At 36.5% G+C, this 12217-nt stretch overlaps 1 protein-coding gene and 1 long non-coding RNA gene across 3 annotated transcripts; one reads left to right on the top strand and one right to left on the bottom strand.

Annotated features, from left to right (window-relative positions):
* Positions 1–2746: 2746 nt before the first annotated feature.
* LOC148414007 (regulator of cell cycle RGCC) lies at positions 2747–11200 on the top strand. 2 transcript variants are annotated; one of them, XM_088432308.1, is made up of 5 exons: positions 2753–2916; positions 5483–5647; positions 8344–8424; positions 8978–9040; positions 10649–11200. In XM_088432308.1, the coding sequence occupies exons 1-5, from the start codon at positions 2847–2849 to the stop codon at positions 10654–10656; spliced, it is 387 nt and encodes a 128-aa protein (XP_088288434.1). In that variant the 5' UTR covers positions 2753–2846; the 3' UTR covers positions 10657–11200. The 2 variants fall into 2 exon arrangements, with proteins under 2 accessions (XP_088288436.1, XP_088288434.1); XM_088432310.1 differs by lacking the exon at positions 10649–11200 and having other exon boundaries at positions 2747–2916; positions 8978–9048.
* LOC148414008 (uncharacterized) lies at positions 3281–5963 on the bottom strand. Its single transcript, XR_015867690.1, has 2 exons — positions 5446–5963; positions 3281–3580 (listed from the first exon to the last, which is right to left on the bottom strand). It is a non-coding gene; the product is annotated as an uncharacterized LOC148414008 (long non-coding RNA).
* Positions 11201–12217: the final 1017 nt, after the last annotated feature.

Raw genomic sequence — 12217 nt, 5'->3', positions numbered from 1 at the left:
AAGCAGCTAAAAGAGTAACTCAGACCAACCAAGATTGACTTTTCTCTGCCATGGCACATGGAAAAAAGCTTGGAGAACGAACTCATGCGTTGCCAATAGCACCAATTCGTCGCTCAAGCGTCACGGCCTGCTTTTTATTCATTCAGCAAAGCATCGCACATTACAAGACGTAACAAAAAGAGCGAGTTGGGCGCCACCAACAGCTGGGCCAAGGTCCCAGCTCACACTTTCCTGCGTTTATCTAAGGACTGGGGCGAGATGAACTAAGACTGCATAGATGGATAGTAATGTACACTATTCAAGACAAGAAATAAGCACATAATGATAACAACATAATATATGATTCCCCTCACCAATAAAATTTAACATGGTGTTTATTTCGAGCTTGGAACAAATCAGGCAATTTACAGTACTGTACATGTAAAATGTGATTCACTGTAAGAATGATTCCGGATACAAATTGAACCCCGGAACGGATTGAATTCATATCTCGAGGTTCCTTCACACTCTGTTAAGAGTGTTTCTTGGTCTTTGAAGCCTCAAATATAAAGAAACTCCAAAAGACAATTTGTTTTCCAGAGGGTTAGCGTATATAGCTTATGTGTTTGTTCAGCTTGGATATGCCGCTTGCAACTTAAACGGTGTTTATTTTGCTCCAACTGTTTTCGTCTGACATTTTTTTTCACACCTGTATGACATGTTTGGATGTAGATGATGTCAGATACTTCAGATAATCATCGGCGCACTACCGAGTAAAATAAGATGTTCGCCTTCCACCGCGACGTCTTTGAGGTGGAAAGCAGATATTTATCACGCTCCGAGCTCAAAGTTAAATAGCAAACATTCAAAGTGCGTCGTCTTGAAAGCGGCTGTCAATCAAGTTCTGGAAGACTAGACGGGTTGGGGCTGCTTTCTTTGATCCGCACACATCTAAATTTGATGCGCTGCTGTGGTCGTGAGAGTTATCACCGGCGCCTGGTTTGCATTTCGGAGAGCGATAACGTGACACCCGGGTGTGCTTGGTGGGAGGCGGTGATGGCTGCTAGCTAACCATTACCGCAACAACGGATGTTGTTTTGTGGTCGGCTTTGCCCAGCGAGGCTATCGATGCTAACGAGCTTCGTGGCGAGCGCAAAGACTGAGATTTTAAATGTGTTTATTTTGAGTGCGCCAATAAAGATTTGAGTGTGTAAATGAAGGCATTCTAAACAATTGTCATCCTTTTTGTTTGCTTGGGAGTTAAAAATACTATCAAATTGACATTTTTATCAGAGAGAAATATTATACTACACGTGGTCGTTTTTGTCAAAAAAAAAAAACAGCCGAATATAGCGTGCGTTTGCTTATCTGCTTATTACGAGGTAACCCACCTTTTAAAAAAAATCTTTAAAGGAACACCTTTCATCATTTTCTAAAACAAACAAATAAACGACAGCTTTACGACAGCGGCTAACTACTTTACTAGCAGCATGATCTTTTTATTTTTTTTAAATCAACTTACTCTACATAGTTGTTTTTCACGAAAGAAAAAACACCTTACTAAATAAGGTCTTTTTTCTGAAAAAAAAAATGCAAAAAAAAAAGCCCTACTGCAAGGCCTTATTAAGGCCTTAGATGGTCTTTATTTTTATTTAAAGCGTCCTTTTACTAAGCAAATAGTAGATTAAAACATTCTTAAAAGAACTAAAACAGTTCTTAAAAACAATAGAACATACTGTACACAATACAAAAAAATACAAGGTCTTCTGTGGGTCACATGACATTGGAAGAATATTATTTTTGCCTTGGTCTCCTGTCCTGGAGGGAAAGTGTTTCACGATCCATCTGCTACTCAGCGGTGTTGAAATTCCTCGTGCCGTATCCCACCGCAGATATCCCTGAGTCATAAACTGCTTCGGATCTGGAAAGCGTTAGCGAGTCGGCCAACATAGCCCGCTCCGATTCTTCCACGTGTTCTGTCTGGAAGGCCCGCCACAACCAGCAGAACCAGCTGGGAAACATATCTTCGTTTTCAAAGTTTACTTCATTATTTTTCTTCTCAAGTTTTGATATCTTTTTATTTTGGCTGTCAGGTGGGAAACAATGCAGGATGATTTCACAGTAGAGACATTTTTTTCCACTCCAGTAAAAATAAATAACAATAATAAGTTGACATTCATGGCATTTCTTTTGACTTGACCTGCTGTATTTCCTCCCCGGAGAAAAATACACAATTACCGTGGCTTCTCGTGCAGCTCCAAATGTCATTATGTCATTTGTGAAAAATAATGATCCCAACTCAGTCATTGGTCAAGATATATATATATATATATATATATATATATATATATATATATATATATATATATATATATATATATATATATATATATATATATATATATATATATATATATATATATACTGTTGAACACAACAGTAACACGCCCGATTGGGAGAGTAGAACATCAGTTCAAACTCAAAATCAATACTTGGATAGTGTCTTCCTCTTTATCTTTGTTTACAAGGAGATACGCACGATTCATGAGAAAAAAGTAGCGACTTGTAGTCCGAATTTGAAGTCTTTTTGTATTCATCCATCCATAATATGTTAATAATTACTTAAGGGAGGAATTCCACAGCAAAGATTTCAAAGGAAAAAACATGTAAGCCTCAGCCCACGTTGCGTAATCGCCTTTTCCTGTATATCTGAATTGTCTGCTTTTCCTTCAAGCCTTTTCCTCCCGTTTCTTTCCACTTACAGTAGAAGTCAAGTTTTCCTGCATGGGTCTGACTCCGCCCCCTGCCTCCTCACTCAGCTGTATAAGAGAAGTACAGTCAGTTTCAGTCAGCCTAGAAACGCCTTGATGCCAGCAGTCTCCTCTTTATTTCTTCTTCCATCCTTTTGTGCCGATATGTCCTCAGGAGTGACCTCAGGTGAGTCCCGGCTTTTATACGGGCCATTAGTTTTCAAGTGATAGCCATTTAAGACGCTGCGGCCACCAGTAGAAGTCGTCTCAGAAGCTATAAGCTGTATTTGATGTTTCTAAAACCTATTTCTTGCCCAGTCACATTGTATTTTCGCTTTTCGCTCGCATCGCATTCGGTATTAGAACATCAGTTTCAACATTTCACATTTTCCTATTTCATTTTAATGCGTGCCAAAGTCACATTTTTTTTGGGTCATTTAACAAGTGCTGATTTTTTTTTTAATCCTAAAAACGAGTTCATATGAACTTGTCAGTCGTACTTTTATTTAGTGTAGTCCTCACAGATTTCTCCTCAGAGGAAAGAGGAAACGTTTATCTTGCAACTGTTTATTGAACAACATTACATAAAACACCATTTTACCTTAGCTTTAGCTCAGATATTATCAGTTTTTAACTTAATATTGTTTAGGCATTATAGGCTGTTTGTTTGCCTACATACACTCCAACATAACTTCCAGGGTAGGCTCAAGGTTTTAGTTCATCCATTTGTTCATGCACGGGCACGGGGAGAACATGCAAACTCCAGACAGGAAGGCCGGAGCTGGAATAGGAACCCATGACTTCCGTCAGTCAGTCTTCCACCGTTCCACCCAGTTTGAGTTCATTTCAATCTAAAAAAAAAAAGAAAAAAAAAGAAAATAACCAATCCAAAACGTTCTTTTTGCGGATAACATATTACCGATTGCAATGGTGCAAATAGTGTTTGTGGGATTATGAATTCGCAGGGGGCGGTCACTTTTGCCACTTGCTGTCGATTTAAAGAGCTACTTCAGTGTTAATCAAATACTTTTTTACATACATTGATTACATTTGTACATAAGTAACTGAAGTAATTGATTATTATATAATAATAATAATAATAATAATACAGTCATAGTTATATATTATTATAAATACTTACCTTAAGTAATTAAGCACTAACGTAATTCATTAGATTTTGTACTTAAGAGCTAAAGTACTCAAATACTTTAGAAACTCAAGAGTACTAAGACTAATCCAAGATTTTAGGTACTACTCTTAGCATGTGAGTCCCGAAAGTAATCAATTATCGTATTTTATGGACTATAAGCCGCACTGGTATAAAAGCTGCAGCAGCAAAAATTGAGCAATAAGAAAAACAACAACAATTTTTGTCATGAATAAGGCACACTGGACTATAAGCCTCACGTCATAACATCAAATATTTACGCAAAAATATGTTATTTGTAAGTTTTTTATTTTTTATAGTTATTTAAAAACAGCAACATCCTCTCCGTAACATATTCAACATGCCTGCATATTTAGCACCAACATATATATGCAAAAAGGATGGATTATTTTCAACGTAACACCAACAGAATACTGCAGCGTTAAATAGCAGTTCAAACTCAAAATCAATTCTTCGATAGCATCTTCTTCTGTCTCCCATTGTTTTAATTGCTAGATTATTTTAGTGAACATACAAACACATTGCAGATAATTCATACATACAATCATAAATATTGAAATACAATCATATATACCTTATATCAAATTTACACATCACAAACTTTTATACAACCGAAGGAACTTAAGTAATGGACAATTTGAGATACTTGAGGTAATTAAGCACTAAATTAAATCATTTCTTTATGTACTTAAGCACTAAAATAACTGATTACTTTAGTACTTTAGTACCTACAGTAATTGATTACCTTTAAAACTTAAGTACTAAAGTAATTACTTAACCCAACATAATCGAGTACTTCAGTACTTTAGTACATAAGTTATTACTTTAGCAACTCATTTGTTAAAGTAAACAATCTCTTTAGTACTTAAGTAACTGAAGTAATTGACAATTTTAGGTAGGTAATCAAGCACTAAAGTCATTCATTTATCTATATACTTAAGAGCTAAAGTAAGTGATTATATTAGTACTTTAGTACTTAAACTAATTGAATACTCTTAGTACATAAGTACTGAACTAATCAAATACTAAACTCAACATTATCGATTACGACAGTAATTTAGTAAATACATAATTACTTTAGCAATTCATTTCTTAAGTAAATAAATTACTGAAGTAATTAATTATTGTGTTTAGTAATTTATTACTTTAATACTTGAGTGCTAAAGGTAATCAATCACTTTAGGTACTAAAGTACTGTATTAAAGCAATCAGTTACTTTAGCTCTTAATTACATAGATAAATAAATGACTTTAGTGCTTGATTACCTGAAATTTTTTCTCAAATTTTCAATTTCTTCAGTTACTTAAGTACTAAAGGACTCAATTAGTTTAGCTTGTAAGTACCTAGAGTAAATACCTAATTACTTCAATGCTTAGTTACTTAAAGTATGTAAAATTATCAATGACTTCAGTCACTTAAGTATTAAAGTGATCGAATACTTTAGCTTTTAAGTGTGTGTGTGTGTGTGTGTGTGTGTGTGTGTGTGTGTGTGTATGAATGAGTTAAACATAGTTTGCCCATCGGTTGTGATGAAGTAAGCCGACTCACTCCTACTTTCTGCTAACTCGTCACATTTTCCGCTCAGACTTGGAGCTTGAGCTGCACGATCTGCTGCAAGAGTTCCAGGATGTGGTGAAGGAGCTGCAGGCCCCCCCCCAAAGCAGCCTCCACGCATACCAGCACGTATTGACGCAGGCCAAGAGCCGCACGACAATGGCGGACGACAGCGGGGTCGAAGACTCTGATTACAGTAAGAAAAAATGATTAAGCTGTAAAAGCCAATATTATTTCGTTTGGGAGGATTAGTGCTCCTTTATAATTCCGCCAAGCTTTCTCCATTTAATTTGCATTGAATGAGCGGTGCCAAAGGACCAAATCTACAACATATACAACATAATAGTCTTTGTATTTCTCTTCTCACTGTGGTGCAATTGCAGACGGTCATGAGACAAAAGAAACAAGCGTGTCCTTTTGCTCCCTTGCGCGATCGTCATTGAATGTGTTTTGACCTCGAACGTTTCACGAGGGAGCATCGTGACTCCAAAAAAAAAAAAGAAAAGAAAAGAAGAAGAAACCTTGGAAAGCAATGGACTCGTTTGTATTCGTAGCTCTTATGTGGAATTGTTTTGATTTCGGTTATTCTAGGTCAGGGGTGTCAAACTCAATTTATATTGTGGACAACAATGTAGTTATAGTTTCTGTCAGAGAGCTGGAATAACTGGAAAGTCAAATAAACACATAGCTAGTTTGGAGGCTGGTAAAAACAGTTCAAAGAGAGATTAGGAAGGAAAGGATTGCTTTTTTTTTGTCCCAAAATTTGTAAAAGTTGAAGACTTTGCAAGTCTTGCAAGTTTGGTATTTTAGCCAGAAAATTAAAGTCAAATTAGTATTTCACAGGCCACATAAAATGATCTAGCGAGCCGGATCTGGCCCCCGGGCCTTGAGTTTGACACCTATGTGTAAGAGATCGTAGCAACATATCGTCTCGATTCTATGGAGACAGCCATGTCCATATTAGTATGGGCCACTTGGTGGGAGAGGGGCAGATAAATGTCCAGATAAAAGATGTTTTGGGAACAGGCCAACAAACAGTGTGGTCAAAAACTGAACAAATGTTAGCAAATTACAAACTCATTCATTTGTGCCCTGAGCCACCTTCTATCATTGTCAACCTGGCATTTTTTTCAAGCTGAACCAAACTGCAATCATCTGTCCATTTGGTCCCTCGTTGCTTGTTATTCCCCCCCAGAATTTGTAAAATCTGAAGACAACTTGTGAATTTGGTATTTTAGCCAGAAGCTTGAAGTCATTTTGCAGGTCACATAAAGTGATTTGGCTGGACAGATTTGAACCCCAGGCCTTCAGTTTGACACCTGTGTTCTAGGTGGTCAATATATTAGGCACACATAAACAATTGAGTGAAATTTGTTTCAAGAAATGCTTTGCAAAAATATTGCTATACAGTGGTACCTCTACTTAAAAACGTCCCTTCTTATGAAAAATTCAGGTTACAAAATGCTTCTGGAAAAATATTGTGTCTTATGAAAGAAAATTCAGGATACAAAAGGCAAAAATTGTTGGTCTAACAGTTCACGCCGTAGAACTAACAAACATAAACTTGACATTTGCTTTGGCTAACATTGTACACAATCACATAAAAACACATACATACCACTTAACGCTCCTGTAAACAAACCGGTGAACACTTTCTCTTGAATCACTTGTTAATTAGCGCGCCGTCACGTCTGACTGCATATTATCGAGAGGGTTGAACAGCATAACACAGGAAGTACTTTGCATGACTCTATTCTAAAAATAATCCCAAAATAAATATTATTGCTCCCGTGGACTTGTAAATGATGCCTGGATAGCGGGAAATGTAAAATAAAAACATGCAAATAAAACAACCTAAACAAAGTTGGGGGGGCTTACCAAAAATGTGGTCATGAAATTTTTGTAGAAGTCTATTTTTAGCTAACATGGCTTCAATGGAAACATAAACATGGTTACGACCCTTTTGTTAGTCATCCCGTATGAACCTGAAAGTAGCTTTCTAACTAACAGACAGTTGACACAACAACTATGACACAACCCACACAATTTTTTTTTCCTTTTTTGGGGGGAGGAGAGACAGCGGTCTGTAATTTATTGTATAATCATTACAGAACTGCAAAATCATGTCAATGATAACCTGGGGTTAAATGTCTGAAGTGTGTAAAGACGAATAAATACTACTTTTGGGATCGAATGAGACTTTTAGTTGTTAATTGTTTTAACGTCAGTTTCTTTTGTTAAAAATTAAATACAGACAATCAATATTGGTTTACTTTGGTCTGATTTAGAAGGAGAAAAAATAGAAAGACAGATAGCAGTCATTAAACCTGCAATAAATACATGAAAATTTAAGGGGTAAAGGTTGATTTTATTTTTGTTAAATAAATAAATTTGCTATTTTTGACTGGTCAGAGAGAGAAGAAAAACTGCATGAAAAAAAGACTGCAATAGAATACATTATGGGCATAGATGAAAATCCACATACATCAAATTTACACGTCACAAACTTTCAAGCTCTTATACAATGAATACCTAATTTTTATCATTTTAATACTATATTTTTAAAAGTCTTTTTAAGCACAGTCATGGTAGATTCATGGTAGTTTGTCTGACAAATAAACAAATAAACAGCAGATAAGACACACTGGACTATAAACCGCAGGACTCAAGTCATGAGAAAAAAGTTGCAGTTTATAGTCTGGGGGAAAAAAGTACATATATATATATATATATATATATATATATATATATATATATATATATATATATATATATATATATATATATATAAAAACATTACGACCTTCGGCGGCCTATATACTGGTGCGGCATATAGTCGTTATTATGTAAGTCATGTTGTAAGTGCAGTCTTTTAATTGTTGTTTCCCACAGGCAGCGAAGCGTCTTTGGGCAACAGTTTGAACACAAGCGAGGAGGAGCTGCACACAGCAGGCTTGTCGCTGCCGCGGAAAGGTACCGGAGGGGTCTTTCAAAATATGCATATCTCTGTCCACATCGCTGTTGTTGTCGCTGTGATCACAATCACATTCGGCACATAACGCCACGTTGTTCGCTTTTGTTTCTACACAACAATACCTAGGCTTTGTGTCTGCGGTCGTGGCGTCTCCTGCAGTGCCTTTCGTGGCGCATGACAGTGCTTCATTTTGTATAGGTGCAAATGCATAAGCAGCCACAACTATTACATATCAATGAAAACAAACAGCGGTGACCCGAAGGGGTTTGCATACTCTCGTTTCGCCTCGGAAAGTTATGCAGACATATCCCTGTGGGAGGTTGTGAGCTGTCAAGATTTGGGGATGAACTTTAACTGAGTTTGAAGAGAGAGAGAAACAAAATCATATTTTCCTTGTCTATAAGCGCTTCATCTGATATTCTGTTACTTCACAGCAGTTGTTCCGTTGGAAATACCAAAGAAATACGCCAGGCTTCAAAATCTTTCCATTGCTCTGTTGTTATTTTTTTTTTTTCCTTTCTAATTCCTTTTCTCCCTGTCCTCTTTTTGCAGCCAAGCTGGGAGACACAAGGGAGCTGCAGAGCTTTATTGATGTGTTGGACCGGGAACTTGCTGGTGTGTAGTTAAGGAAATTAGAGCTTCTATCACTCTATCTTTTTTTTTTCTTCCCTGACACACTTACACACTAAAAGCCAGAGTAGTAGTGTGTAAAGTCACAAACGTAGTGCCCCATCCTCCCCCCCTTTGTATACTGAGGACCGCTTGTGGGTCTGATTTAATGAGCAATAAAATTGAGCACTTTAGTTAGCTTTGAGAGTACACTACAAGCACCAAGCAGTCAGTGGAAGGGAAACAAAAAAAAAATAAAAATAAAAAAAAAAAAAAAAAAAAAAAATATATATATATATATATATATATATATATATATATATATATATATATATATATATATATATATATATATATATATATATATATATATATATATATATATATATATTAGGGCCCTTAAAATTAAAGAGATTAAGGCCTTGTCTACACGTAGCCGGCAGTAACGAGTAGTAAATGTCTCCGTTTATGTCTCCGTTTTGCTCTATTAGCTATTTGTGGGGGGGCTTTTTTTTTTTCATCAAAATCGAATGTTTCAAAACTTCCGATTTGCCCATGCCTCCAGTTTTGTGGTTGCGTGTGACCAGCTTCAGCAGGGATTTAGGTCATCGCGTTATTCTTTTTCCCGCCGAAGACGTGGATACCGATGACGTCAGAGGTGGAAGTTCTTTCTGAGTGGACAGAATTTGCGACAATACTGCTGCCTAGCGACTTGGCATGCTTGAATGAATTTGAAACCGAATTTGAAACCGAATTTGAATAAACAACGACGGCGAGGGGGAGTATATGCGGATTTAAACCAGCCAATCGCATGTAGACAAGGCCTAATTTACTTAGATTCATTTTAAAAAGTTGCTTGACGACTCATTAAAAAAAAAAAAAATATGCACACTTCGCAAAGCCAAGCTTTTGGTGTCCCATCGCAAGCAAAACTATTCCAGCAAAATTTTAAACCAAATATATATATTTAATTTGATAATATAAATTTAATTCCAGGAATTTACAGGAGTAAATCAACAAGCTTATAAGAAAATAGTTGTTGATGATTCTGATTAAGCTCCATTAATTATGAAGATGTGGCCATTATTTACTTAATAATTTGTAATTGCTTGATACCACTAATACTAATAATAATAATAAGAAGAAGTATTATTATATTATTATTATTATTTACCCTTTTATTAACATTTACAAATGTTCGTGGTTTCTCGACTGTACGACTTTAGTCAATGAGAAATTTACTTTCTTTTTTTTTTATGAACCTTGTGCAGTATTTTGATCATTCTCAGTATTTTAGCCAATTTGCCTTCTTTTCAATGCTTATAAAAATTCAAAGGATGGGACAAAAATACTGCTCAAAGGTTAAAATTCAAATAAACATCCCTACTGTTTTTCGTGACGGGTAAAAAGCCAGAGGACGAACTTTACAAATATGCATGTCATGGTAAAAATTACGGCAATTTTTCTTCATCTGTGAGCAGCAAAGCAAGGCTGTTTCATGACATGTCATCACAAAGATGATTAATATCCCAAATAAATAATGAGCCCCTCAAAACACTTGTGTTTGTCCACTCAAGTTTACATGGGATCCAATCTGCCTCATTTCTCTCGCAGAGATGTGAAGATCCCCGTCGAGGGGAGTAGAAAACAGACTGCAGGGGGCGCCGAGCAGACGGGCGGATCTACACCAAAGCACATTGGAATGAGCGAGCCTTGCCCTCGCCGCTTTAGGGGAAAAGGTCAAGATCCGACTTAAAAGGGCGTTTCATCAAAAAAGGCGCAAGACCCCCCCGCAGACGTTGCGTCCTTGTCCACGAGACCATGAGCCTCCAGCGTCGTCTTCAAGATGTGTGACATATTCCCAAATCTCGATAAAACCTCCATCTGTCTGACAGAAGAAGCGCGCCTCCAGTCCTCTGAATATGTTTATGCCTCATTTGGAATTCCCAATTGTGCTAAAACCAGGAAGTGGCCCCGATTTCTTTTTGTGTAGCAAAACTATGCAGCACTTTAGTTTCACTTTTAACTCCCTGCTGTCTAATATCAAATTGTCATTTACATTCAGTTGTTTTCACTGTACAGTTCTTGTTATTGCTCTTTTTTTTTGTATCAAATGTCATGAATGTGAACGCATGTAGTGTTTAAATAAAGCTCCATTTGCTTGGACCTTTTGCCTTTTTTATGCCCTTTAAGTTGATATAAAACTACATTGGATTTAGTTGCCGATAGAAAGGCTGACATTTTCTAGACGTATTTTACTTGAAACGAAAACAAATGTATAGATGACAAGAAATAACATTGGATGTGGCTCCACCTTTGCTGCGGTGTATTATAACAAAGCAGACGTCTGATGTCTGCCGCACCTCCGCAATTCTTTATTGTGTGCACTGTACCTTTGCTTCCTGCATGTGTGTTTCGATAGTGCTTTGAGTTTCACTTCTGCCACAAATTTAGCTCAGGCACACGGTGAAGACAGCTTGGAGGGGGAAGTGCGTCAAAGGTACTGTGAAACAACAACAGCACGTTTTAACTTTGTTCAACAACCGATGTCGGCTGTGACCTCCGCTCCAACTCTGGAGACGGAATGTTCTTATGAGTTCGCAAGCTTTGGTGAAAATGAGCAGAAAACAAACATTGTTTGGAAAAGGAACCTTGGGGGGTCAAATTTTTGTCCTTAATACATAAAAGAGACTGAATGAATCTAGTGCACAGCAAAACTTGTTTGGACTGAAAATACACAAAATATAGCAGTTGACAAGGTTTAAAAGTATGAAATCAACTTAAAAAAAACTCAAAAATCTTAGAGCAGAATACAATGTTATTATAAAGTGTTAGAAGTAACACTGTGATGAAAATAAAACGCAATATCCTTTAAACATATCTGTTAAAAGTGTCAAAATAAAGCACTCAAACTTCAATAAACAAAAAGTAGCTACAGTCGTGAGCTAGATATTTTGCAAATAACTCAAACAGCTAATTTTAGCAGATGACTCCTCTTAAGATTAATTATTTTTTTTAAGTTTCAAGAGATGTTATGAAATGTAAACTAAATCTCTCAGATAAAGCAGCGAGCCAGTTGTTAGCTAGCTACTTTGTAAATATGTGAACAGCTAATGTTAGCAGTTGCCTCCTTAAAATAAATTATTTTTTAAGTCACACAAGTGTCAAGAAATGTTAACAATA

This window comes from Hippichthys cyanospilos, chromosome 13, assembly GCF_059441005.1.
Source record: "Hippichthys cyanospilos isolate Australia breed blue-spotted pipefish chromosome 13, RoL_Hcya_1.0, whole genome shotgun sequence".
NCBI classification, from domain to species: Eukaryota; Metazoa; Chordata; class Actinopteri; order Syngnathiformes; family Syngnathidae; genus Hippichthys; species Hippichthys cyanospilos.
The sequence above is the reverse complement of the archived record's forward strand: the minus strand, read 5'-3'. Positions and strand labels throughout refer to the sequence as shown.